The sequence below is a fragment of the Aspergillus steynii genome, assembly GCF_002849105.1.
Source record: "Aspergillus steynii IBT 23096 chromosome Unknown P170scaffold_1, whole genome shotgun sequence".
NCBI lineage: Eukaryota > Fungi > Ascomycota > Eurotiomycetes > Eurotiales > Aspergillaceae > Aspergillus > Aspergillus steynii.
This window is the reverse complement of record NW_020194398.1, coordinates 3035730-3061926: the sequence shown is the minus strand read 5'-3', so window position 1 is coordinate 3061926 and position 26197 is coordinate 3035730. Positions and strand designations below refer to the sequence as shown.

Below are 26197 nucleotides of genomic sequence, written 5' to 3'. Positions count from 1 at the left end.
TTCGAGACGGTTGATGGTTAGGTTTAGGCTGTGTAGGGAGTATGGGTCGGGGGATACCTACACCTACCTGCGGCGTGCTTGTGACCCTGGGTGAGTAGGGCTACTACGTATGTCGGCATGTTGTGTGCATGGGCTGGGCCAGTGATGAGAGAGGGTTCGAAACTGGTTACTCTATAGGGAGTGTAGGTGTACTACGTAAGCTGATCATTGATCTGATGGGCGAGGGTAGGGCGGTTTCGGCGGGAGGGATTAATTCGGTTCTTTAGATCTTGCTTGTCTTACTGCCTAGGTTACTTGCTTCATTTGACTAGTAGAGGGAGGGAGGGATCTGGTAGGTAGGAAGTAGGCTGTCCAGCCTATTGAGGAAGTTATGGACAAGGGGCTGGGGACTAGGGATGGTGAGTGTGTGGGCGGGATATGGAAGGACGGGAATAGAAAAAAGGTATGTACGTGTATATGGCTGGCTGTGTTGCGTTGTTGTATCCATCTGGCTGGGTTTCTTGGATGCATGTATGCATGCTATATACTTCTCCGGTGAGATGGTGAGTTGGCGGTTTGCTGTTCGTTTCATCTTCTATCTACAGCTGTGCTCTGGTAGATGGTTTGATGTATGTAGGTGTATGTACAATGACTTAACAGGGCTATATGTTTGGTTTCATTTATTGCGGCTGTTGGTTTTGTTCATCTCAAGATGTAGTAGTCCTGTAGGAAAAGTACTAACTGCAGTGCTGAGGAATTAAAGTTATTAGGTAGATATACATATACTTTATACATATATGCGGCATGAAGGTGCAGGGAAGTATTTTGCATGTAGTAGGAATATACTTTATTGTTCAGTACTGAGGAGATAGACTGAGTACTTCTTTGGATGTTCATGCTCTACATTCCCTCTACTACCTGCATGGTATACACGCTCATTCACAAGGGTAAAAGTCCTGATAAAAATTTATAGTCGGAAACTTGCTAGTGCTCGTTTGAATATGCAACTAACTGGTGCATTACTTTGCTTACTACCCAGCAACACGCTTAGATCATGAGTTAGTAGGCGACAGACACAAAGCTGCAGCCTAGGGTCTATGACATGTGGTATGCAGTACTATGCTTTATTTGTTGTTCCTGTCTTGATGTGCTAATGTTTCCATATATAGGAATAATTTCCTCACTTAGCCTTTGTTTCGAGGTCTTCTTTCTACCTTTTTGGGTATTCTTGAAGTTTATATGACATATATATTCACCGGTGTTATATCCTGCAGGTTAACAACAAACGAATATAATTGAGTATATACTTCTTAGTCTACACTACTCTACCAATACATAGCTAGATGGTACTTAGCCAAACTATAAGCAAGTATAGCATAAATATACGTAATAGCACACGCCATATCCAAAAGACAGACAGACAGACACAAACCGTGATATAACAACCAACCAGCTCATCCAATATAACCCTCCACGAAAGTAAAATAGAAAGACTGTGTGAAGACATAGTATGACAACCAATCTATTCACGCCACATGACATCCAACCACATGACATCCAAGTCCCAGTCGCACGGTGTCCTACCGACTACCGACACAACCCCATGCATACATATATACCGAATACCTACCATTTAGCGGTGTACCATTCCATCGACCATACTTCCTACTCACAAAACCTTAGTCTTTTGGACTGGTCTGCCTGCCTGCCTGTCTGCCTGTCCTCGTGCCTGTCGGAGTTTTTATATTCGTCGTCGTGCATGGGATCTGCAGTTTTGCGTTCGCTGCGTGGATGTGCATAAGTAGGTGAGGTGGCAGGGGTGGTATTTAAGATTTGGGTGTCCTGGCTTTGGTCTTTGCTTTGCCTGGCACATGCACATGACATATGAGGTCAGGAAGCTAGAGAATCTGCAGGGTGGATAGTATACAGCTGACCGCGCTTAACATGCAAACGACAGGCAGACATGCATTGAAAATGTTTGAATTCATTCCGGATTGTCATTATGTATTAAACTGCCTAACAAATACTCCGTCCTCGGTAAGGTTGTTCGTTGGGCCCATCTGTTTTGGCAATTTTCCCCCTTCGTTTGATTTTACATTTACAATCTGCTGCCCATGTTGACGTGAACCGCCTTCGTCTGCGAATAAGCCTCCAGTCCGGCCTCGCCGAGTTCGCGACCGATACCACTCTGCTTGACGCCGCCGAATGGCACCCGGAAGTCGCTGTCGTTGCTGCTGTTGATCCACACCATGCCGGCCTCGATGTCCGAGGCCACGCGGTGCGCGCGCTCGATGTCCTTGGTGAAAACGGCCGCACCAAGTCCGTACGTCGTGTCGTTGGCCCGCGTCACCGCCTCGTCCTCCGTCGTGAAGCTAGCGATGACCACGAACGGACCGAAGACTTCCTCACGGTAGATACGCATGTTGTCCTTGACGTTGGTGAAGACGGTGGGCGCGATGAAGAATCCCTTGCCGTCGCCGACGTTCTTGAAGGGCTCGCCGCCCGCCACGAGCGTAGCACCCTCGCTCTTGCCGGCCTCAATGTACGACAACACCCGGTCATACTGAGCCTTGGTGACCTGCGGGCCCTGGAAGGTGTCGTCGGCGAAGGGGTCGCCGACTTTGCTGGTGGAGGCGACAGCTTCCTTGAAGAGGGCGACGAACTTGTCGTAGACCGAGTCATGCACCAGGATTCGCGAGGTCGCCGTGCACACTTGGCCCTGGTTGTACATGATGCCGACGTGCGCCCACTTGGCCGCCTGTTCGAGGTCTGCGTCGTCGAAGACAACCAGGGGCGACTTGCCGCCGGTTTCCAGCGTGATGTTCTTCATCGTGGACGCAGCCATCTTCATGATCTCCCGGCCGGTCACAGTCGAGCCCGTGAAGGCCACCTTGTCAACATCAGGGTGGTTGACCAGGGCGCTACCGGCGACACGTCCGAAGCCGTTCAGGATGTTGATCACGCCGGGCGGGAAGCCGGCCTCCTTAATCAGCGTGGCCAGGTAGAGAATGCTCAACGGGGTCTGCTCAGCAGGCTTCATCACAATCGTGTTTCCGCAGGCCAGCGCGGGACCCAGCTTCCACGCCGCCATGGCCAAGGGGAAGTTCCAGGGGATGATCTGGCCAACCACACCAATCGGCTGACGCAGTGTGTAGGCGAGTTTGGCGGGAGTGGTGCTGATGGTTTGGCCGTGGATCTTGTCCGCCCATCCAGCATAGTACCGCAAGGTACTGAGAACCTCGCCCAGGTCGTCGTTCAGCGAGACATTGTACGGCTTGCCTACAAAGCTTTAGCAGACGGAACAGAGCTCGGTCAATCAAGAAGACATACCGTTGTCCCACGTCTCGATGGTAGCCAGGGTCTCTCTGTTCTGCTCGATCAGGTCGGCAAGCTTGAGCATCAAATTTCCTCGGTCCGTCGGCGGCAGCGACTTCCACGAGGGGTCCTTGAGGGCCTTGCGAGCCGCCTTAACAGCCAGGTCGACATCTTCCGAACCGGCCGCATAGACGGAGGTAATTTCCGATTCATCCCTATCCAGTCAGGCCTTGTCTCGCTTGAGTTCCATGGGCCTGGAGACATCCAACTTACGAGGGATTGATAGTGGCAAACTTCTCGCCGGACTTCGACGGCACAAACTCGTTGTTAATGAACAGACCGATGGGCTGCGAGTATTTGTGCCCATTCGGGGCCGTCAATTGCAGGGCGACGTCGGACATGGTGGAGACGGAAGGATGGAAGTGTCGGCGGGGGATGAAGAAGCGAGAAAGAGAGGGGACAGAGGAAGGTCGGAGGGGTTTGGGAAGTGAGGGAGCGCGAGAGCAGCGCGAGAAAAGAGGGGAAGCCGACGGCATTTATAATTACGAGATCTATGGGGATGGCAAATGGAAGCCACCGCAGAATGCATCATTTACTTGCGCCCTGCTGGTTCCCCGCGAGGGAGTGACTAAGCGCCCCTCCGTGTCGGATACACTTTCTCTTCCCAGCCAAGTGTTTCTTGGTTCCAGCGTCCTTCGATAACACGCATCTCAATCCCCATTCCGGCACCCTCATGCACGGCGTCCGGTAGAAACCCTGCCTGGATGACGTATCAGGGCCTTTGTCCCCGGCGACTGGTCGTCCTCGAACCGGACTTATCAGCTCGCTGACCATGCAGTGTCGATCCCATGGTTGGAGTGGAGATAGTTATCATGCTGAGAATTGAGAGGACTTTGCACCGTGCCACTGTTCTACTGTACGGGGCGGTTCGCAATTTGATTCACGACTAGTTGGTATTAAGGCCACTCCGTATTCCGTACGAGGGTGGTGGATGAAAGGTGGAACAGGGTCTCCAGTGTCCGACTTAAGCTACGTAGACTCGGAGATTGCTTGCGAGCTCCATCCCGGTGGAGTACGCCCAGAAGCTTGGGCTGTTACTGCTTCCTCTCGGTCTCTGGCGACTTTCGTGGATTATTCGTTACTTGATGAGACCACCGTGCTCTGCGGCTGACTAGGGTCAATCCTGAACAGCTTGAGGTCTCCTTCCTGTCAACAACTTGCCGTATTCAGATAGATGGCCTTCAAGAAATCAACGGAATGATGAAGGCCCATTCATTGTACACAAAGAAAAATAACTATACCCTTATTGAAATCCGACAGACACCCTTGCTCAGGACTCTGTCAGTAGAAAAGAAGATTGGAAAAGAGAGATGGTGACAGAAAGAAAGAAAAACTCAATGAAATGAAAAAGCAGGTTGGGAGAATACCGGTCCTCTCTACTCGCTTGATTCATCCTCTGCACTGGCATCCTCCTTGGATGACTCGGCCGATTGCTCGGATTCGGGCTCCTCCTTGGCAAGACCCATTACGAAATCCCACTCCTTCTTGTCGACCCGAGAAACGCTGAGTCGAGGCTGTTTCAACATCTGCAGGTTTGCAAGTTGTCCGCCCGAGTTGGCATGGCTCTTCAGGTCGGTCAACGGCACAAAGTTCTTGAATTTGCGTCGGAACTCGACGTGTACCACGTCCCACTTGGGATCTTCTCGCGTCGACTTCTCGTCGTAGTAGGGGTGTTGAGGGTCGAGGGCTGATTCTAGAGTTTCGACCACAGTTAGTCCATATAACCTCATCGAATTATAAAACGTCTTCCCCAGTTTACACATACCATCTGGCGAGTGCTCTTGCACAATCTCCATGATACCGGCAACTCCTGGGACTCGGCAGTTGGAGTGATAGAAGAAGGCGAGATCGCCCTTCTTCATTTGTCGGATGTGGTTTCGTGCTATTGGTGGTAAGCCTATCATTCCCGTGAAAGGTCACCCAGATTTGCTAGTCTTACCAGCGGGGTTTCGTACACCTAAAGGTCGTGTCAGCCCAGGGAGGTTTTATCAATCAAAGTATCACGGGAGAATCTTACCGTCCCATGGCTCTGGCTTGCTGCGCTCACGCAGGTCGTCGATGGAAAATTTGACATCGGCACCCTTCTCTATGCGCGACTCCGGCTCTGCCTTCATCAACCAGTACGAGCGACCAGAGCTATCGGTCTCATCCTCTGCTGCTTTGGCGTCGGCCGACGCGGATTTCCGTTGCTCGGATCGGGAGGGAGTGCCGTTCAGAGGGGTGTCGCCGAGAGACTTCCTCGGTCGTCCGACGGGTCGTTTGCCTTCTTGGGGTGTTTTGGGCTTGGACGGAGTGTCTATTTTCTCATTAGAACGCGCGTGATACACATGACGGGTTAAACGCGTTCGCGTCAATCGCGATGACGGACAGATGAGAGGATGGTGGATGGGAAGGGGATACGGACCTGTGGCATTGGGATCCTTGCGCGGACGACCGCGTCCTCTGCCTGAAGAGGGCTTAGGAATCGTACCCTCGGGATACTTGCGAGGACGGCCCCTCTTCCTCTTCTCTCCGGTGGATGGAACAGCAGCCTGCTCGGGTGGCGACGACATTAGTTCTTGCTTAGGCAGAAATTTTCTTTGAATTAAGTGGAAATGTCTTGGGTGATTTGTTGTCGGATACAGAGGTGGTGGATGATTCTTAGGAAATAATGATATTTTTCTGGGGGGAAAATGGCTTGTGAAGTCTGGGGGAGAAAGGGGAAAAGTGTGTAACAAGGAATGGGATGAATCGTCAGTGAGCGGCGATCAATAATTGGCCATTTGTTTGGTGCCCTGGCATGACGCGCTCGCTCAGGTCGGACCCGTCGATCTTCAACGCAATTTCACCAGAACGCGAAAAACAATAAAAAAAAAAAAATACTCCGCGACAAGGGAATCAGGCCTACGTACTCTCTTAGGAGAACTGGCTTCGTCGGCTAGCGACGCGCCGTCCGACTTGCGCTTCTTGGTGTTGTTGGGAGGCATTATTGTGGAATTTTTGGTTGGAGGTTGGGAGGAAGAAAGCTAAGGTAACGAGCGGCGGAAATGAAAGTCAAAGGGAATCTGAGGGGGGGGAGGAGGAGGGAAACGATTCAGGTCGTAGAAAAACTAAAAAAAGGAAATCCAAAAGGGAACTAAGGGAAATAAAAGAATGGAAAGATGTCCAGCCAGTCAGAAGACAGGAAGCGGGGGGGAAAGAGGGAAGAAGAGGAGAAGGAAAAGACAGAGAGACAGAGAGACTGGGAGACTGAGTTACGCCGGGGGGAGCAGAGGATCCCGATCCAGACGCGCCTTGGGAGGAGACGGGAATGACAGCGTCCAGGTACGGCAGCACTTGGAGTCTTGGACGGTCGTTGGTAGTAGCTTCAGCTCGGGACGTTCCTCGTGGGGAAACGCGAGAATGACTGGTCCAAGAGATCCCGGAGGGGGCTGGGAAATCCAAATAATACGCCGGAATACTGAGGGAGCCAGAAAACTGGAAGACAAACGAAGCTTTGTTTGCGCCCGCCGGTCCTGAGGCATCATGTTCGGCGGCCTCAGGCGATTATCACGTGAGCAGCCTTGGCAGATGGCCAAAGTACCGCCATACAGGCGATGGCATGTATGCGTTTGCGCTTTGAGACCTGTCCACTGGCTGCCATCCCGGTCTCATTTCCTGGAAGGCTCGCTGCAGCACGACAGAATGTCGGTGGCAAGTCCATGGGTCCTCCTCCGGCCCCTGGTCCGCAGGAAATGATTCTGCTCTGTCAGGAAAGGATAAGGATGTCTGATCATGTCGATCACCGTCAGTGTCGATGGTGATGAATATGTCATCTCCTTCCCATCGATGATTAACAATGGCAGTTCTTAATCTTGGGGCTCTCCGCGTCCATCGACCGTTCAGCCGATGGCAATAACCTCGCCAAGTATTGGGGTCAACCCAGCAAGAAATCGATCATCCACGGTTCCGGCGGGATTCCTGGAGGGGGGGGTTCCCCGTTCCGGACGTGGCAGCCTCGGGGAGAAGGCCTCCATCTCCGTCTTGCGTGCGGTGGACGGCGCACCTCTACCTGACCTTAACGCTCGTTGATTCGTGTCGGTAACAAGGCCGGCTCCAACCCAACCGTCGATTTGGTCTTCGCCCAGTAGATCCCGGTCTCCACCCTGCGATTTTCGTTCCCCAACTCGGAGAACCCTGGGGTATCTCGCCCATCAATCAGCGCCTTGAACGGATGCCTCGACCGTCGTTCTTTTCTTTTTCTTCTTTCTTTTTCCCCCTCTTCGCGCCAGATACCTACATGTCTTCAATGACCATTCGATGAGATCGCCATCCCAACGGTCTTGTGCATCGCATTCCAATCGCCGTTCATGATTGTATGCGGGAGATCGACTTCCCGAGGTTAACTCGACAATCCAGCCCAGCCGAAGATGAATCCCGCACGGGAGACAGACTCGACCTTGGGGGAGCAACCCGTCGATGCGGATTCGCAGCATGCACCAAATCATGACAGGTCGGTCAATCCGCCAGGTGATTCTCATCAAGAGATCGAGTACTTGTATCTCAATTTCGACACACCCTTACCTCATCCCGTTGGCATCTCGTCGCCACGACCGGGGCAGCAGACACCGCCGTCAAGCCCGAATCTGACCAAATACGCCTCGCCGTTCCTATGGTCCAATGCCCGCAAAAGCGTTATCACCGTTATCTGCTGCTGCGTGACGGCCATGTCCGCATATGCAGCGGGTGAATACACTCCACCGGGCGACGAGTTGACCGCTAAATGGGGGATCAGCCGGGTCGTCTACAATTTGGGGATTACGCTGTATACGTTTGGGTTTGCCATAGCCCCCATGGTGCTGGCACCGTTCTCGGAGATCAATGGAAGGAGGCCGATTTTCGTGTCGAGCGGGCTTGTTTTTACCGGTTAGTTTACTCAGTTGCTTTCCTTTGAAACGGATTAGGATTATGTTGCTGACAGGTTGGGGCAGTTTGCTTGATTGGGTGCGGAGCTACAGAGTCTCTGGCAGGCATGCTTGTGGCGAGATTCTTTCTAGGAATAGGTGGATGTATGTTTATGGCCCTGAATTTGACTGTTCATGTCAGCCACTGGACTAACGCCGTGCTCACTCATCCTCAGCGACATTCTCCACCATGGTCGGAGGTATCATCGCTGATATCTACCACGCCGAGGATCGAAACGCGCCGATGTCGTACTTTTCGGGAGCCGTTCTCTTCGGTACTGGATTAGGCCCGCTCATCTCTGGTTTCATCCAGCATCGTGCGGACTGGCGTTGGATCTACTATTCGCAGGCCATCGTAGCCGCGGGGTTCCTTGTGATTCTTACCCTGTTCTTGAAAGAAACCCGGGGGAGTGTGCTCCTGAGTCGCAAGGCCAAGGTGCTCAACAAGTATTACGACGCATTAGAAAACGCGGGTTATCATGGAGTTATGTTCAACTCAAGCGACTCGGTAGAAAAACACCATGTCCAGCGCATCCGATGGAAGGTAAAAAGTGACGAGGAGCGTGAAAGTTTGGCCCAGATGCTCACGGTCTCCTGTTTCAGACCGTTTCGTAAGTGTTGCGCGCGTGATCTTCCGACCACCCAGCGATAGCGCTGACATAACTATCCCAGACCTTCTCTTTACCGAGCCGGTGGTGTTTTTCTTTTCCCTCTGGGTGTCCTTTAGCTGGGCCATTCTGTACCTCAACTTCAGCGCCATCCCCCTCGTTTTCTCGACGAACCACAACTTCAATGTGGAACAATCCGGAGCTGTCTTCTCAGGTAAGCTTTCCAACACACTGTCTTACCAGCCCGACCTTGCTGATCGCGCGTGTCCGCAGCTGTATCCATCGGCTCTATCCTAGCCACCGTGATGAGTGTTTATCAAGAACATCTGGCCACCCGACTTGGAAAGATGACGGGGACCCCCGAAGGACGGCTGTATTTCACCTGCGTGGAGTCGGTCTTGATGCCCATCGGCCTGTTCTGGTTCGGGTGGACGACCTTCCCGTCGGTCCCTTGGATTGTACCGACCCTGGCCATCGGGTGCGCAACTATAGGGATCTTTACCATCTACCTGGCAGCTTTCAATTACTTGGCAGACACATACCATCGATATGCCAGCTCCGCCATCGCCGCTCAATCATTCTGTAGGTCTCCAACCGACCCATGACCTCGAGTGCGTTCACTGCATGGACGGTCAGGCTGATTCCCATACCCACAGGTCGAAATGTTCTTGCGGGTATCTTCCCGCTGGTGACGAACGCGATGTTTACGAATTTGGGGTACCCGGCTGCTTCTAGTCTTTTGGGCGGCATTGTAAGCAGCTGATGTCCGATGGCGTTGTCTTTCCCGTGCTAACACCAGCCAGGGTGTTTTGTTAACCGTCGTGCCGTGGGTGTTGGCGTTCTATGGACCTCAGATCCGTGCGAGAAGTAAATTCGCCAGTGTATGTGATGTCCGCTGTTTTTGTTTGGTAGGTGACTAATTGGTTCAGGAAATCATGCATCAACATTCGTAACTTCACTCATTTGTCTGCAAACGTTGCCGACTTTGCGACAAGGTGTGGCCCTGCTTAATGAGCCCAGGTGAGTATTAGGCTGGACCATACCCACTGTGGTCGACAACAGAGTATGCTAATTGTGATTGTAAGTTGTCTCTAGCAGCGGGACTAGTCAAAGTATAATCGGTAGATAAGATGCCACAGACTGAACATACTCCGTACTAGTAAGAGTTTTCTTTCAGGGCCGAGCCCCTCTATACTATATACTATTGCGCCTTGGGCCCCTCCCATGAACGACTACTTGATTCGATTGCTTTCTCTTCGGATCGCCCCCAAATGTAAATGCAATCAACGTAAGGCGACAGGACGGTGGGTCCATTCAGGATCGACTAGTTCACATACCGAGTCCTCTGGTCAGTGTTGGGCACATGAAGAAACCATCCGTGGCTCCGTTCGCTGAGGTGGTCTACTCCATCTCAGCCAAGGTACCCAGATGCCCGCAAGTGATAGACATAATTGCGCCATTTCTCACGGTGACCATTGGTTCCAGTCCCCGTGAATGCTGTCGGCCGAGCGTTTTCTTGTCGAGCTAGATCTAGTAGTCGGCCGACAGACTCGGGTGGGAGGGAAGGTACAATAATAGGTATGTACGGAGTAAGACTCTATACACAACGATTTAATGGGCAAATCGTTGGATGGTGATGCTACGCCTGAAGGTCCAAGGGGAAGATCAACTGGAAGCAACCCAAGCTCCAATTCCGGAGCAGACAGAAGCCCCCTGAACCGTGAACTTGCGAACGGATGGAGGCCCCAATGCGGGCGGGCGCTAAACATCCCACCCCCGTGAGCTCACGGCTGGCCAATCAGCAGCGTTCTGCCAGGCGGGCGGTGGCAGATTGCGTGATCGGGGATTGATTGCCGTCATTCGCCGGGAGTTGCGTGGAGGGCGATCTGGAGGGGTCTCGTTCCCTTATAGACTCAAGGTACTTAACCTTCCTGCTCCTCAGTCTCTTTGTTTCTCTTCGACCATCTCCATCTCCCTCCCCTACTCTATCCTCGCTTCATCCCCTCCCTACTTTCCCACAATGGCTCAGGAACGTGCTCCGTAAGTTGATCCCCCCTCTGCTTGCAGCTTGGTCGTCATGAGAATCGTCAAAGCATCTCATCCGGATACTGAGTCACTGACTAACGACTTCGTGACAGCCTTCGTCTCGGCTCCACTGCCCCTGACTTCCAGACCGACTCCTCTAACGGTCCTATCTCCTTCCACGAGTTCATTGGCGACAAATGGACCATCCTTTTCTCCCACCCCGTTCGTACCCCTCGTGGCCCCGCATCTGCCAATTCAATGGAGTTGGAGCTGACGAATGCCCCTCAATAGGATGACTTCACCCCCATCTGCACCACCGAGCTGGGTGCTTTCGCCAAGCTCGAGCCCGAGTTCACTGCTCGTGGCGTCAAGCTGATCGGTCTGGTACGTTGATTGCGCAGCTGCCTCCCGAACAGAACGACCGTGGAATACTGACAAGCTTCGCCCCGCATTCAGAGCGCCAACGGCACCGAGTCTCACCACGCCTGGATCAAGGACATCGACGAGGTCAACGGCTCCAAGCTTACCTTCCCCATCATCTCCGACCCTGACCGCAAGATCGCCTACCTGTACGACATGGTCGACTACCAGGACACCACCAACGTCGACTCCAAGGGTATGTAGTCTATAAGAAAGCGTCGAGTCCGAAATTCACGCTAACGCGATGTCAGGCCTGGCTTTGACCATCCGCTCCGTCTTCATCATCGACCCCAACAAGAAGATCCGTCTGATCATGTCCTACCCCGCCTCGACCGGCCGTAACACCGCGGAGGTGCTGCGTGTTGTCGACGCTCTCCAGACCACCGACAAGCACGGCGTCACCTGCCCCATCAACTGGCTGCCCGGTGACGACGTCGTCATCCCTCCCCCCGTCTCCACCGAGGACGCTCAGAAGAAGTTCGGCGAGGTCCGCACCGTCAAGCCGTAAGTGTTGAACTCTGCCATTGAATCTCGAGGATGAGGGGCGATACTAACGGAGCATCCCATTAGTTACCTGCGCTTCACCAACCTTAAGAAGGAGTAAATTATGACCGTGTCTTGCTGACTCTCCAAATCTGCGGCGATGTGTTTTGAGGGGGGAAATCCAACTTGCGAGCACAGAATGAACGCGGGAGATGTAGGGGAGAAAACAGGAGGCATGAAGGTTATGGATATGAATTTTCTAGTACATTGATACCTCTTGACGAATACCAATCGCATCAAAGAAAAAACGGAAAAGGGAAAAGACAAAGAAGCAGTGATCTACAGTCGACCAATGCCTTGTAGAGCAATAATGCAGACGCAGCTGCAGGAACTGCGACAGGCGGGCATCGAACACGATTTGTGGCGTAGAAGACAATGTACGGGCGATGTCATCCTGCATGCGAAGGGGTTTCAGCTCGAGTTCGCCGTCAGCATGCACTGCCAACAGTTCCCGGTGATATTCTAGAAGCGACTTGAAACAAGGGACAATCCAAGCCCCGAGATCGCTCGTCGAACGGCTTCCGAGGGCTCATTCAGGGTGGATGCCCTGGACAGACTGAGCACGACGCAGGACAAACAAGCGTTCGAGGAAAACTCCGTCGGCGCAGAATTGCAGGCGCAACCAGGCGTGGGTGGAAATACGACGAGGGGGTTTCACAGGCTTCGAATTGTTTCGTCGCCGCTTCTAGTCGGCAGCTGTCAGCGCGATTTGACTTTGGACTCCACTGAAGTGAACGGGTGCCTGGACCGCCTTCAGCATCCCGCACCTTTTCCTCCGTCGCTCGCTCGACTGCCGGCCAATTGTCCTCTCCTTCCCCCCTGCTCCCCCGTCGTCGAGTCCCGTTTCAAGCGTATTTCTTTCTTTCTTTCTTTTCGACCAGACGCCCGTGTTTCTGTCCACCTCGGGCTCGGACCCTTCGCTTTGGGGGAATTCTGAACAGTCACCGCATCGTCGGATCACGTCTTTTTCCCGCCCCTGATCTTCGCTTCCGATCGGCTTGAACCCCCCCCCCATTCTTCGCTTCGACTGGACTGGATCTCGCGCTCTCCTCGTCCCTCCGTGCCTCTTCGACGCCTCTCTAGTTTCGGTCTTTTTTTCGTTTTGGGTCAACTTTCGGTCTGGACGACGATCCTTCCCTTCTGCCGCCGTCGCTTGTGATTCGTGTGGCATGATCCACCGACAATAACTCGTGCACATCAACGAGCCGCGAATTTATTCTTTTTTTTTTCTTCCTTCCTTCTTTTGAAGGTGGTTGCATACGACGGGCTTGGAAACAGGTTATCGTGGACAAGGAATACGGCATACGAAGGATTATTCACACCTGGGAGGGCTGACTCGGCCGGGGAGAATTCATTGTCGCCAAGATGATGTCCAGGAGCCAGTCGAGTCTGGGCTATCTGGATGCTCCCAACGACCCGTCTGCCTCGGGGGCCTCGCCGGGATATGCGCAGCCGCCGTCGAACTCGGGGCCTATCAATCTGTCGGGTCTCGTGTGCAATGTGCGCCGCACGACAGGCCGCGAACCCCATCCGCTGGTGGGCGCGACGACGACCATTTTGGGTGACAAACTCTACGTGTTCGGTGGCCGGGTGTTGTCGAAGAATCGTCCGCAGTTGACGTCCGATCTGTATGAGCTGGACTTGATTCGGCGTCATTGGTCCAGAATCGATACCTCGGGGGATATTCCCCGCCCGCGATATTTCCACAGCGTGTGCGCTCTCGGTGATAACAAGTTGGTCTGCTACGGTGGCATGTCTCCCGCGTTAAACGCCCCCAAGGACCCCGTGACCAACGGCGCCGCCGGTCAAGAGGCGCAACCGGAGGTGGTGGTCATGTCTGATATTCATATTCTCGACGTACCCTCGCGGACATGGACTCGGGTGCCTGCGACCGACTCGCCTCAGGGTCGATACGCCCATTGCGCGACGATCTTGCCGTCTAGCGCTCATTTCACGTCCGCCAGTGCTCCGCTATCGGCCATCCATCATAATCCTGCCTCGTCGAATCCGCACCAGGGCTCGATCGGCGTGGATATCGATGGCTTCGGAGGTGCCGAGATGGTGGTCGTGGGCGGCCAGGATAGTTCCAACCACTACATCGAGCAGGTAAGCGTGTTCAACCTGCGCAGCCTAAAATGGACCAACACCAGCTCGCTCGGGAAAAGTTGCGGTGCTTATCGCAGCGTGGTGGCGCCCCTGGTCGGCATGAACGTTTCGGATATTGGGTCGAACTCGGCCGATCAAGACACCCAGGAGCCGGCCGAGGAGTCCCAGGTCGAGGGCTCGCCGATGCTCATCTACTCCAACTACAATTTCCTTGACGTCAAGCTCGAGCTCCAATTGCGGTTGCCTGATGGCCGCCTAGTCGAAAAGTCGATGCAGAGCCAAGCATCACCGCCAGGATTGCGGTTCCCGAACGGCGGCGTCATCAACGGACACTTTGTCGTGAGCGGGACCTATTTGACCTCGTCAAAGCAGGAGTATGCCCTGTGGGCGCTGGATTTGAAGACCCTCACTTGGGGCCGAATCGACGCCGGTGGATCCGTGTTCGGCCACGGCAGTTGGAACCGCGGGGTGCTGTGGGCGAGAAGAAACACGTTTGTGATACTAGGACACCGCAAGCGCAGCCTGGTAGAGGATTACAATCACCGCCGGCTGAACTTTTCTCATGTCTGCATGGTGGAGCTGGAGGCGTACGGCTTGTACAACAATCCGTGCCGGAGCGCACCCACCTCCGGGTACATCTCGCACAGTGCCCCGTCGGTCCCAGCCTCGCTTCAACAGAAATTGACGCAGTTGACGTCTGGAGGCCGGCCGTTCTCCTCTGCATCGGACGAGCTGGGAAAATTGGCCCAAACGCTCCCCGAGATGGCCGATATGGAGCTGCAGGCGGTGGGCGGCGAGCTCATCCCCGTCAACTCGCGCATACTGACTCGGCGATGGGGCCCCTACTTCATCCAGCTGCTGCGCGAATCCTCCGACGGCGGCGTTTCGGACTCGGCCACGCTGCGGGGGGCAGTCCAGATGTATCCCAGTCGCAACTCGAGCATTACCATCACGCCGTCCATTGGAAACAACAGCAACTACTCGAACGCCACCACCCTCGTCAGCAATCCTTCCGCCGCCCCCTACAAGTCCTTGTTAGCGAATCTTGAGATACCCTCTGCGCATAGTTTACCTCCAACCTCCCGACCTCGCGTGCTCTATCTTCCCCACACCTATCTCACCTTGCAGGTGCTGGTTTTCTACCTCTACACCTCCTCCCTTCCCGCCGTCGGTTCCTCCCTCTGCACCCCTCAGATCCTTTGCTCCCTCCTCCAACTCGCTCGCCCCTACCAGGTTGACGGTCTCCTGGAAGCCACCGTCGAGCGACTTCATCAGATGCTCGACGGTCGCAACGCCGCCGCCGTCTTCAACGCTGCTGCAATGGCGGCCGGCGGTGGTCGCGGCACCGGCTTCACCGGCGGACCCGGGGGCACGCTCGAAGCGCTGAACGGCGCGCACGCCGCCAGCGAATCGTCCACGGGGACGAACACCAACGCCTCGCAGCACAGCCGTCTCACCTCCGACTCGTCCGACACCGAACACGGCACCACCTCCGCCATGTCGGTCGCCAGCAGTGCCGCGGGCGCCGTCGGCACCCAGTCCCGGGGCATTCCCCTACGCATCAACACCAACATCTTCAGCCGTCGCCATCGGAACCATTCCAGCAGCCACGACCGGGAGCGAGAACGGGAGCGAGAGCGGGAACGCGAACGAGAACGCGAACGCGACCGCGAGGACTCCATCAGCAACGCCAGCACCTCCACCTCCGCATCCACCAACACCAGCTTCGATCACTCCGACACCGAGCTCCCCGGCCACCGTCGTCGCGACACCGATGCCGAGATCAACCCCCAACGCGAGATCTGGACCGGCGATCTCAGCAGCGTCATCGGTCTGCAGAAGCGCGGTCTTCGCGGTCTCATGGAAGGTCGTCGGTTGCGGGAACGGAATACCAAACCGTCGAGTACGGGCGGTGCGGTCTCTGTCGCGGTGGATCCGAATGGGATGAGCAGCACTACCAGCTTATCATGATCGATGTCTCTTGTTCCTTTTTTTCTCTTCTCTTCTTTTTCTTTTCCCCTCTCTTCCCACCATACCATACGAAACAACTCTTGTACATGGTCTCTACATCATCTTCGTTTCATTTCTCATTTCTCATTTCTCTCATTCCCCCCTTATCTCCTGATACGTATCTATCATCTTTACGTCTGCCAATCCAGCCCAAGCCTCTCTTATCAGTTCATCATGTTATGACCATTATCCTTTTCTCTTTACTTGCTCACTTTTTTACGCGTTGCCAACCAAAACACGAAGAAGAAGAAGGAAAAACCTGCCTGCTTTGAAGAGAAAGTATATATAGATAGACCCGAGCATGCATGTGCTTCCACTTCTCTTTCTTATTTCCTGGTGGATGTTTCATGATTGAAATTCCGTTCAGTTGTGCGTGCTGTGCTGTGTGTGCTCCCTTTTGTTCGTTCCACTTTCCATCGTGCAAGTCTTGGCGCTGCATCTCTGCATCTCATCTCTGAATATCTGCGTTGTTTGTGTTAGGTTTGTTTAGGATACCAGTTTCTTTTTATTTGCCAGCTACCTATCAGCTACCGACTGTGAATACCTAGGAAGTGGAAGTGAAAACTGCAAGGGGGAAGAAAATAGAGAAACCACATTGCGTTAAAAAGGTTGTATTCAAAAACCACAAAAAGGAGTATTTATGTATCGTCGACTAATTATAACCCCACCCACCCTATCCACTTTTCTTTCTTTGCTGTGTTTTCGTGCCTCAGAACCGTCGACGGATGTTATTCCGTGAACTGGACAGCACCCACGCCTCCCAGAATAATCGTTGCCTTCGATGCACGCTGGCGCCGTTGTCGCCGAGATCGTCGGCCGTCAGGACCCGGAGCTTCTCCAGCGTGGCGTCGGTGAAGGACCGACGGGTGTTCCCGCGTGGGGCGAATGACAGGTAATCGGGCGACGGGAGATCGGGGCTCGGCTGGGCCACCACGGATAGCATGGGCCCGTCGAACGCGCCGTCGCCGGTGCCGGTGCCATTGCCGTTGCCGTTGCCGTTGAGCGGTGAGTAGTGGTGGGAGTGGTGGTCGGCATCGAATTGGGCGGCGTAGTTGATCTCGCGCAGGTCAATGCGCTCGAGGAGGTCCATTTCGTCGTGGAGCACGGATAGAACGTCGCACCATCGGCCGCCCGCGCGCAGGTATACGCTGGCGAGGCTGAGGTCGCGGAGGGGTCGTCGGTGGCGCCGGACCAGCGCGATGATCTCGTCGGAGCCCAGGCGCCAGCCCTGGATGCTCAAGGTGCGCAGCCGCTTCCATTGCAGGCGGTGGAAGATGCGCTCGAGGGACAGGTCGAGCGGCAGGTTGGCGGGGAAGCCAAGATGGATGGCCGTCAGGTTTTTGGCGGCCAGGAAGAACTCGTAAAACACGTGGGAGAGCGTCTCCATGCTCGTGGTCATGTCGGCGCGCGCGTGAAACGTGACGTCCAGACTGGTCAATCGCGCGCCCAGGGCCGACAGCATCGTCGGGGGCGCTTGCAGAAGTCGGACCGTTGCCTCCGGGCTGATTTGCGGGGCGACAAAGCGCACCGAGGTACATTTCGAATCGAGCAGGGAGATTCCCAAGCTGGTGACCGCGCGCGTGCAGGCCGACTCCCAATCCAATCGAGCGTCCTCTTCCAGAGAGTAATCTCGGAGGTATCCCAGCAATTCCTCGTCCGCCTCGTCCTGCAGCCGCAGCAGCTTCACCTGCTGCAGGGCAGGGAACGCCGCAATGGCCCGTCGCAACAGCGCCAGATCGTGATTTCGGTCAACGATGGATTTCTGATCGTGGAGTCGGCGGCGGTGGATGTGCGCGACGGGGCGATTCTCCGATTCGACAGTAGTCAGGGCGTGGGACCAGCCTAGGCGGGGTTGTCAGTTCGAGGGGAACCAGGGCGCAAATGGGGACGGGTCTGCAGAGACGGTACCGCTTCCTTGGTAGAAGGGTCGCACCATGTACGTGAAATATCTGACATGGCAGGCCAGCTGCATGTGTAGAAGATCCTCCAGCCGCTGGAATCCATCCCGCGAGAAGCGCAGAACGAACCGGGGGAACTTTCGCGGCGTCCCGATGCGCATGAACCGCCGGCACACGAGTCTAAACCGATCCAGCTCCGTCTTCTCGCCATACGCCGTGCGGGAGCTGCCATTGGGCCCGCGGGATGGATCGTGAGGATGGTATGCGACGGACTCCGAGCCCAGGAGGTAGGACAGGATGTCACTGATGAGTTCGTCGGCGAGGTCGTCAATGCGCCGTGGGGTATCCATCGTGTTCGTTTCGCGAGGCAGCCGCGTGTTCGGCTGCTTGGGGCACTCGCAACCACATGGAAAGGTGGCCGTCCCGCAAAGAAAAGGAATTGACGGCGCACCGGAAGCGAGTGATCCAGGAAGCCAGAAGACAGGTCACGAGCCGGATGAAGGGATTAGGAGTAAGCGAGAAAGCGAAAAGGAGAATGGAAAGAGACAGTGCGATGGTAGGAGAGGGAGATAGAAAAGAGGAAGAGATGAAGTGGTGACGGACGGCAGGTTAATAAGAAGAAAATGACGAGAGAGACGTCGGCAGGAGCCAGGGAAGAGGGAGAAAAAAATGTTTCAAAATAAGCAAAAAAAGGCGACAGGGGGAGGGAAAAATAAATGAGAAACAGGAAAAAAAGAAAAAGGAAAAAGAAAGCAGCAGGACAGAGCAAGGCGAGTGATACATCGGCTCTTCGACTCCCCAGACGGTCACAGACACAGCGCTTGGAGGGCGACATGTCTGACAAGATTTAGAGCGTCCCACATCGATCGTCGTCAGTATCAGACTCAACCACGCCCGTCGCAGAACTCGCCTGATTTCGGCGCAGGACACGGTGATATTGGACGACACAGCAGTCACATGATTGAAGCAGCATGCGGTTATCCAGCGCGAACCTGCAGGAGACGAGAGTGACGGCGTAGAGGGATTGGTAGAGAGGCACGAGAAGAAGGAGGGGGGTGATGGGAGGGCAACGAAGGGGGGGCGCAGCGATGATGCGACAAGGAGAAAAGCCAATCGACTAGACTCCGACTTGCCTGCAGACGCCTACGGCTGCCAAACCCCGCCTCGACGCTGATCGACTGGCCACAGTTTGCAGAAGAGGATCGGAGTCGTGGCCAACAATGCCATTTGGTGCAGCGGTTCAGGCCCCCATCTTTAAGTCCCACGGTATCGGCTGCTCGGGACTTTCGTTGGATTACATCTCTTCATGTCGACCTCATCCCCGTTTGACGCTTTCCCAGACCGGAATGGACGCAGGTGTGTGTTGTTGTTGTTGCGCTGCTGGCGGTCGTGCGTACGGGATATACAGGAGAAATTGTGACACCGGAGACCCTGTCGTCCAGGGGGATGTCAGAGAAAAAAAGAGACTGAAGAAGACGAGAGGGAGAGAGAAAAAAAAAAAAAAAAAAAAAAAAGTGACCGGATCTGATGGCTGCAGGGAAGAACCAGCAGCTTCCCGCGTCTAGTTTCAATAAATCATGGATTAATCTAGTCATGTCATTTCTTGGCCATCTCCATCCGGCGCCGGCGCATCTCGGTGCTGCTTAGTTTGGAGGCAAAGTCCTCGACGTCCTGAGCGGGCACGCCGCCCATGAGGAGCACATCGATCTCAAACACCTCCAGGCCGTGCCAGCCCTTTTTGGTGCGCTCCTGATTGATGCTCGCACCTCCCGCGCGAGTCTCCTTGGAAACCACAAGGGCGCTAATGCTCTCCTCGGTGATGGTAGGCCCAAATACGTCGGTGATCTGGACCAGGCGCAATGTCAAACCGGGCCGAACCTTCACCAGCATATACTTTCCAAAGGGGCCTGGCTGGCTCACTTGCTGGACCCCCGCCGTACTATCTGGGGGACCAAACTCCATGATGGCCGAGAGGAAGTCCGCCACGCTCTTACATCGGTCGTCGAAGCTCTCCAGGAATGCGGCATACTTTTTCTTCACTAATAACTCGTCCCCCGTCACTCCCACCGTGATCGATCCTTCGGCTGGCCCCGAGTCCCGGAGGGGTTGCAACACCAGCGCCGTGGCAGTGAGTAGAAACTTGTGTCCGATGTGGAAATGGTCGAAAGTACCACCCACAACAACCGAGTAATGTGCCTTGGGTTCGGAGGTATCCTCTGACGCTGACAAGGAATCGAAGGGTGTCCAATCGGGCGCCCCGGGAATAGGATGTACGTCGCCGGCATTGGGATCCTTGGCCTGGGAATAGATACTACTGAAATCCGTCGCCAGCGTCTGGCCTACGTGGTTATCCGGGAAGAAAACCCAATCCCACAGACGTGCCGACTCGGCCAGCGTCCGCAGATCAACGATTGGGCCAATAGAGGAGCCCTCGCGCGATTGTTCGGTCGGTCGGTGAATCGAGTCGAAGTCGAGGAACACTACTCGCGCATCGATGCCTCCGGACACGTCCAGCTCAATACCTCGTTCCACGGAAATGACTCCTAGCAGTCGATATAGGTTGGCCAAGCAAGATTGAAGGCTTCCAAAGATCCGAGACCGAGGTTGAGAGGATGACGATTGCAGACCAGGCAGAGCCAGCACAATATCCAGGATAGCCGTTCGGTGGGTGTCTTGTAGATTCTGCACGAGTCGGGAGCAGACTGTGGAGAGAACGGATTCGTAAACCTGTTGGAAGTGTTCAAATGAAGCAGATGGTGGGGGTGGAAGCAGCAGTAGAGCCGAGGTTTGGCTGACGGACGAAGCTGCCATATTTGCGGGGAGAGCTCAGCGGGGAGCTGGCAGAAGAAAGAGAGCGACCGACGGAGCGTGGAGAGGTGAAAGCCGGAGATGCAGTGAGAAAAAGGCGGGAAAACAAGACGGTCGGAAACGAAGCCCGCTAGCGAACGAAAGCAGGCAGGGATGACGGGGAGAGAAGACGTAGAGAGAAGAGTAGAAGAAGTATAGAAGAGAAGAACGGAAGAGAAAGACGACTTCCCCGCGGCTGAGTCAGCGGCACGAGACCCTCGCCGTCGAGAGACTGCGACTTCCGCTTCATCCTTCCTTGCTGCCATGTCCTCGCCTTCCTCTCCTTCATTCCCCTGCTGATCTCCTCTCTTTCCGCTCTTTCTTTGCCCTCCTCCCCCCCTGTCTGGGCATGATCCTTCTTGCACCTCTCGCCAGTGCAGTCGGATTCCTCTAGTCGATGCCCTTTTCCTCTCCTAGACCCAGCCTGATCTCCCTCTGCCTCCCCGACAGTCATCGCTGGAGTCGCAATCCGACTGCACTGTGATTATCCATTGAGCCTCTATCGAAACGAATCTGGAACGACTAGTTCATCTACGACCGTCATGTCGAACCCCCCTCCAACTTACGATCCCCGACGGGCCACTATGTATAGTCGCCAACCGGAGGAGCTTCACATCCCCTCCGGCGGCGCTTCGCTACAGCGGCAATCCATGTCCCATGAATTTGCGACCGGTGCTGATAACCATGCCCCCTCGATCAATTTCCACCCGACGAATGCCCAACCGAATCAATTTGGAGCCGCAAATAACGCCGGAGGAGCTCTGCCTGGAGCGCTGCAGCCGGGCAACGTCAACCGCCCGCCCGCAATGTCTGTGAACACCGCCCCATCTGTTCTCCCTACGCTGCCACAGTTGTCGACACCGCAGCAACAGCAACAGCAACCACCCCCGCAACCCCAACAACCCCCTCCGACGACGCCTCGGTCCGGCATGACCAATTCTCATGGTCACTCCCGTTCCAGCCCCGCGGGTGTGGAGCAGTCGAAATACAAGCCGCACGGACTGTCGGAGACCGCGCGCTTTGGCTCATCCCCCGGCGCTGCATTCCCGCCGGTTACTCCACAAGGCGCCAAATACTCTCCTCTTGGACTGTCGGATATCCGGCCATCAGGAGACCTGCTGAATGATCAGCTCATGAGTCCCGGGTCGCTGCCCAATCCTGGCGACAATCAAGTGCCGACCAACAGCAACTACATTGCCCCGTGGCCCATCTACGCCGTGGATTGGTGTAAGTGGCCCATTACGGGAAGCTCCAGTTCCTTCGGAGGCAAACTGGCCTTGGGAAGCTATCTGGAGGACAACCATAATTATGTAGGCGAAACTTTGATTATTCTCCGTTGAACTTGCACTGCAGCCTGTTGTGCTAACCTCTTGCAGATACAAATCATCGATACCCACTGGACCCAACCCGATCCCGACTCGCCTGACGCTGCAGCCGGTGAAATCAAACTGGATTATGTGAAGACTGCGGAAGCCACACATTCTTACCCTGTAACACGAATTCTCTGGGAACCACCATCGTCCCAGAAGCAGTCGACCGATCTCCTGGCGACTTCGGGCGACCATCTGCGACTGTGGTCCCTGCCGACCACGCCCCTGCAACATTCTAATTCAATTACGCGACCGGCAAACCAAAGAGAACTGCCTGCTGCCAAGCTGTCTCCACTGGCGCTGTTGTCCAACTCAAAGTCCCCTGAGCATACCGCCCCCATCACCTCTCTCGACTGGAACACCATCTCCCCGAGCTTGATCATCACGTCGAGCATTGACACCACCTGCACCATTTGGGATATCCCTACCCTTACGGCTAAAACACAATTGATCGCACACGACAAAGAAGTGTACGACGTCCGCTTCTGCGCAAACAGCGTTGATGTTTTCGTTAGCTGTGGCGCCGACGGTAGCGTGCGCATGTTCGATCTTCGCAGTCTAGAGCACAGCACCATCATTTACGAGCCGACGGACAAGAATGAAAAACGTAATTATTCACTGTCATCTATCCTCTCTGCATCGTCAAATACTAATTTTGCCTTTTACACAGTGATAAGCCCTGGAAATGGTAGTCCCTCGGCTCCATCATCCACATGGCCTCCGCCTCTGCTGCGAATTGCCGGTAAGGACTCCCACATGAAGAATCCATCTTGAGAACTGTTTCTGATGATCGTTTAGCTTCTCCTCATGACGCCCATCTCCTGGCCACCTTCTCTCAGGATTCCAACATCGTGCGCGTGCTTGACGTTCGCCAACCTGGCCAAGCCCTTCTCGAACTCAAAGGGCATGCCGCCGCCCTCAACTCCGTTGAATGGTCTCCCAATCGCCGTGGCGTGCTCGCCTCCGGCGCAGACGACTGCTTTGTTCTCCTCTGGGACCTGATCAATCAACAGAACGCTGCCCCCGTCCCGCCCGCCGTGCATACCCCCGGCGCGCCTTCGGTCACCTCCGAGCGCGGCCCCGCTGCCGCCTGGAAATGTGACTATGAAGTGTCTAACATCAGCTGGTCGCCTCAGGGCGGTACCACTCCCTCCGGGCACCCTCGGGATTGGCTAGGGGTGTGCGGTGGCCGCGGAGTTTGGGGTGTGGCTTTATGAGCACCATAAAAACAACCGATAGAAAAAACCCAAAAAGGACTGGACAAAAAGAGAGGGAAAAAAAGACTCTGAAGAATCAAAACTGCATCTAGCCCCTGCATTCTAGTTTAGACCGAGGTGCCTCGTGTTTTTTTGTTTCTTTCCTTTCTGTCATATTTGGTTCATCCCCCCTTTTTTTTTTTTATTTTCTTCCCATTGGCATTGAATCCCTCCCTGTTGATTCTTCTATTTCTCCGACACCCAATTTGCACGGATGAAGTATCTAGATGTTTTTCACTTGATCATGGAGTTTGTCGAGCTTTGTCATGATATGGTATGGTATAGTACGAGTGAACGACTGAATGAACAAATCTTAACCTCCACAACGAAACTTGTTTACTTAGTTGTTTTTGATGCAGTCTTTTTAGTACTATGACATTGCATTGGAGCAGAAGGGTATATATATATGCTATCTAAGCGGGTCTTATATGGAGACTCCGAGCCAATGAGACACCCATGTATCAACCTCGATTAATGGAACATACAATGATGTAAGTAAATCGACAGAGAGAGAAATTTGACAATACAACCGGGAGTGATTTCAGCGTCTGGAGGAAAGGAAACCGAAAAGGGAAGGAAAAAACACAAACAAAGTCAATCGTCCAGCGATTTGCTTTAATTGAATATGTACTGCACTGTTGCTGTGATGGATATGGTATGATGTAAGTGTGCGCGCTGGCTAGGAATAACTCAAGGAGAAGGAACGACCGAGAAAGCTCCGCCGAAAATGTGGGATATAGAGAAAAGGGTAATCATTGTAGATGTGGGTTTGGAGGTTGGTTCGTCGCCGCGGTTGTCTTGATAACCAGGCGGTCCTCGACCCAACGGGCAAATTTGACGCTGGGGACGTCGACGGCGCGCCAGAAGACGTCGCCGGCCCACAGGGACAAGGGAAGGCAGATGAGCCAACCGATCAGGAAGCCGAGACAGTATTGGAAGTTGGTTTCCTTGCCGACAAGGGCCCAGATGTTGGGCATGAGGGAGTAGCCCAGGGAGTGGAGGATGGGGCCATGAACGATATAGAAGGAGAAGGAGATCTTGCCGAGATACTGCGACAGGGGGTGGGTGAGGAGTTTCTGAATGTCCTTGGAGTGGTTGATGCTGAAGACGATAAGGACGGCACCGAGGGTTTGAGGGAACCGGTGCGGCTCGGGGTACGTCTTGGGCGTGACTTTCCAGGTCCACATGTAGAAGGGAGTCCATTTGTAGCCAACGTTCGGGGCGGAGCCCAGGTAGAGGCCCACAAAGAACAGTCCGATCCAAAACCTCCGGCCCGATAGACGAGATAATGCGCTCTGCCTGAACGGGGAGCGGTGGCTCCATGGCTTCTCGTTCGCCGCCGGACGCTCCCAAGTTCCGTTGATCAGGTCAGCTTCGGCCATGAGCATGCCGGAGAGGAACAGGACCACGTCCCATCGGCCCCATCGCATACAGAACCACACGAGAATGCCAACTAGGGACACGCGCACACGAGTAGCCACTCGGGATGTAGCCAGGAGAGTGAGAAAGAGAACGATGGAGCAGCGGAATTCGACCGGAATGGTCCACAGATGCGGATTATAGTAGTTGTAGTAAAGCCCCCAGTTCCACGGATCCATCAGCTGCACCACCGTCAAGTACCAGTCCCAGAACTGCTTGGTGAAAGATTTCATGACGGGAGGGTGTTGCTCGTTGGTCCCCAGGATGGTGAGACCTTGCTCGACCACCTTGTGCGAGTAGTTGTACACACCCAGGCGCACAGCCACCATGACCAGTAGAATGCCAACAATTGAAGGGACATACAAGCGCAGTCCCCGACGGAAAGTAGACGAGGCCAGGACCGTGAACGTCTGCTCCCAAGACCGGCCGCGGATCGTTTTCAGAGGCTTATAAGAAAGCACGTAGCCCGACATAACGAAGAAGATGGCGACCATTATGTGCCCGGAGGTCAACACATGGATGATGGGCAGCTGAAAGAGATGCCAATTTTCGTTGTTAAACCCCCAGCCGAGGGCGACCTTCCACGTATATGTAAACAGGAAATGGAAGTTGAAGACCAGCAGACAGGCCCAACCGCGCAGACCATCCAGCGCCGCAATTCCATGAAGTTTGGCCGGTTTAGGCGGTTCGCCACCCACCCAGTGTTGAAGAAAGCTTGGCGTGAGGGCGAGAATCAGCTTTCCAGCAGCGATTTCCAGGTATTCCTGCCAGTTGTCGGATAACTGCTTGGCTTGCGGGGGCCAGATGTGCGACGGCGAGATTTCGGCGAGAGTCGGCCAGTTTAACGACGAATGCGGGGAGCGATGGGTGCCCGATTCTAGATCGTTCAGCGGGATATTATGGATCGCCGGCGATGCCTCAGGGTCTTTGTCGAGTTGCGACATGGCGAGATGGAGGAGGAATTGAATCTGACGAGCGGTGGAGGTGCAATGCGACTGGTGTTCTCTGCTGTTTTGCCCAGTCGGTTGGGATGAGGATTGCGTAACACGGGGAACCAGGGTGGACCGCGGACGGCAAAGGGCGCGAAAACAGCTCAGTAGACAAACCAATGCCAGAAATCAAATGCTGAAATGCGGACGATGTCTATGTCTATTTTTCTAGGTATCTAGATGCAGTTCATCGGGGTAAGGACGGTAGGCGCAGCATGCTTCAAGGCGGCGGGCGATTGAGTTAGCGGAGCTAAGCAGCGATGAGACACAGCATTTTACCTGGACACCATAAAAGGAGTACCGCCTCAAGTGTCGACTTATCGAGACGAAAGATCGATGGGAATTGAACGGAGAGGGAGGGAGATGGAAATGAAGAAGATCGAAGGGAGGGAGGAGGAGTGGACGTGGCTGCTTCTGCCGCTCGGAGGGC

General features: G+C 54.5%; 10 protein-coding genes across 10 annotated transcripts; 4 read left to right on the top strand and 6 right to left on the bottom strand.

Annotated features, from left to right (window-relative positions):
* Positions 1-1640: 1640 nt before the first annotated feature.
* Positions 1641-2214, bottom strand: P170DRAFT_432247 (uncharacterized protein). The gene is made up of 3 exons (XM_024848221.1): positions 2128-2214; positions 1937-2016; positions 1641-1868 (listed from the first exon to the last, which is right to left on the bottom strand). Exons 2-3 carry the CDS (start codon positions 1965-1967, stop codon positions 1645-1647), a joined length of 255 nt encoding a protein of 84 aa, XP_024709924.1. The 5' UTR covers positions 1968-2016; positions 2128-2214; the 3' UTR covers positions 1641-1644.
* On the bottom strand, positions 2078-3695 carry P170DRAFT_470078 (aldehyde dehydrogenase family protein; the record flags this gene model as incomplete). The annotated part of the gene is made up of 3 exons (XM_024852706.1): positions 2078-3258; positions 3310-3509; positions 3568-3695. 3 exons carry the CDS (start codon positions 3693-3695, stop codon positions 2078-2080), a joined length of 1509 nt encoding a protein of 502 aa, XP_024709923.1.
* Positions 3696-4317: 622 nt separating this feature from the next.
* P170DRAFT_373922 (EVE domain-containing protein) lies at positions 4318-6803 on the bottom strand. Its single transcript, XM_024845264.1, has 6 exons — positions 6246-6803; positions 5759-5885; positions 5372-5650; positions 5294-5311; positions 5120-5236; positions 4318-5047 (listed from the first exon to the last, which is right to left on the bottom strand). Exons 1-6 carry the CDS (start codon positions 6318-6320, stop codon positions 4731-4733), a joined length of 933 nt encoding a protein of 310 aa, XP_024709922.1. The 5' UTR covers positions 6321-6803; the 3' UTR covers positions 4318-4730.
* A 939-nt stretch (positions 6804-7742) lies between these two features.
* On the top strand, positions 7743-9647 carry P170DRAFT_442693 (MFS transporter; the record flags this gene model as incomplete). The annotated part of the gene is made up of 6 exons (XM_024850477.1): positions 7743-8238; positions 8304-8381; positions 8453-8887; positions 8949-9098; positions 9158-9466; positions 9541-9647. The coding sequence occupies 6 exons, from the start codon at positions 7743-7745 to the stop codon at positions 9645-9647; spliced, it is 1575 nt and encodes a 524-aa protein (XP_024709921.1).
* A 1047-nt stretch (positions 9648-10694) lies between these two features.
* On the top strand, positions 10695-12283 carry P170DRAFT_452345 (peroxiredoxin). Its single transcript, XM_024851261.1, has 6 exons — positions 10695-10924; positions 11023-11131; positions 11201-11293; positions 11366-11525; positions 11581-11833; positions 11900-12283. Exons 1-6 carry the CDS (start codon positions 10905-10907, stop codon positions 11931-11933), a joined length of 669 nt encoding a protein of 222 aa, XP_024709920.1. The 5' UTR covers positions 10695-10904; the 3' UTR covers positions 11934-12283.
* A 954-nt stretch (positions 12284-13237) lies between these two features.
* Positions 13238-15949, top strand: P170DRAFT_347798 (putative regulatory protein Ral2; the record flags this gene model as incomplete). The annotated part of the gene is made up of 2 exons (XM_024843651.1): positions 13238-15560; positions 15615-15949. The coding sequence occupies 2 exons, from the start codon at positions 13238-13240 to the stop codon at positions 15947-15949; spliced, it is 2658 nt and encodes an 885-aa protein (XP_024709919.1).
* A 748-nt stretch (positions 15950-16697) lies between these two features.
* P170DRAFT_470073 (F-box domain protein) lies at positions 16698-18236 on the bottom strand (the record flags this gene model as incomplete). The annotated part of the gene is made up of 2 exons (XM_024852705.1): positions 16698-17830; positions 17897-18236. The coding sequence occupies 2 exons, from the start codon at positions 18234-18236 to the stop codon at positions 16698-16700; spliced, it is 1473 nt and encodes a 490-aa protein (XP_024709918.1).
* A 1194-nt stretch (positions 18237-19430) lies between these two features.
* Positions 19431-20855, bottom strand: P170DRAFT_432239 (putative pantetheine-phosphate adenylyltransferase; the record flags this gene model as incomplete). The annotated part of the gene is made up of 1 exon (XM_024848220.1): positions 19431-20855. A coding segment is annotated over exon 1 (931 nt), but the record flags the coding sequence as incomplete, so codon positions are not given.
* Positions 20856-21011: 156 nt separating this feature from the next.
* Positions 21012-23595, top strand: P170DRAFT_452341 (WD repeat protein). Its single transcript, XM_024851260.1, has 4 exons — positions 21012-22043; positions 22110-22710; positions 22774-22845; positions 22902-23595. The coding sequence occupies exons 1-4, from the start codon at positions 21276-21278 to the stop codon at positions 23318-23320; spliced, it is 1860 nt and encodes a 619-aa protein (XP_024709916.1). The 5' UTR covers positions 21012-21275; the 3' UTR covers positions 23321-23595.
* A 151-nt stretch (positions 23596-23746) lies between these two features.
* On the bottom strand, positions 23747-26137 carry P170DRAFT_460708 (acyltransferase family protein). The gene is made up of 2 exons (XM_024851961.1): positions 26047-26137; positions 23747-25985 (listed from the first exon to the last, which is right to left on the bottom strand). Exon 2 carries the CDS (start codon positions 25720-25722, stop codon positions 24112-24114), a length of 1611 nt encoding a protein of 536 aa, XP_024709915.1. The 5' UTR covers positions 25723-25985; positions 26047-26137; the 3' UTR covers positions 23747-24111.
* Positions 26138-26197: the final 60 nt, after the last annotated feature.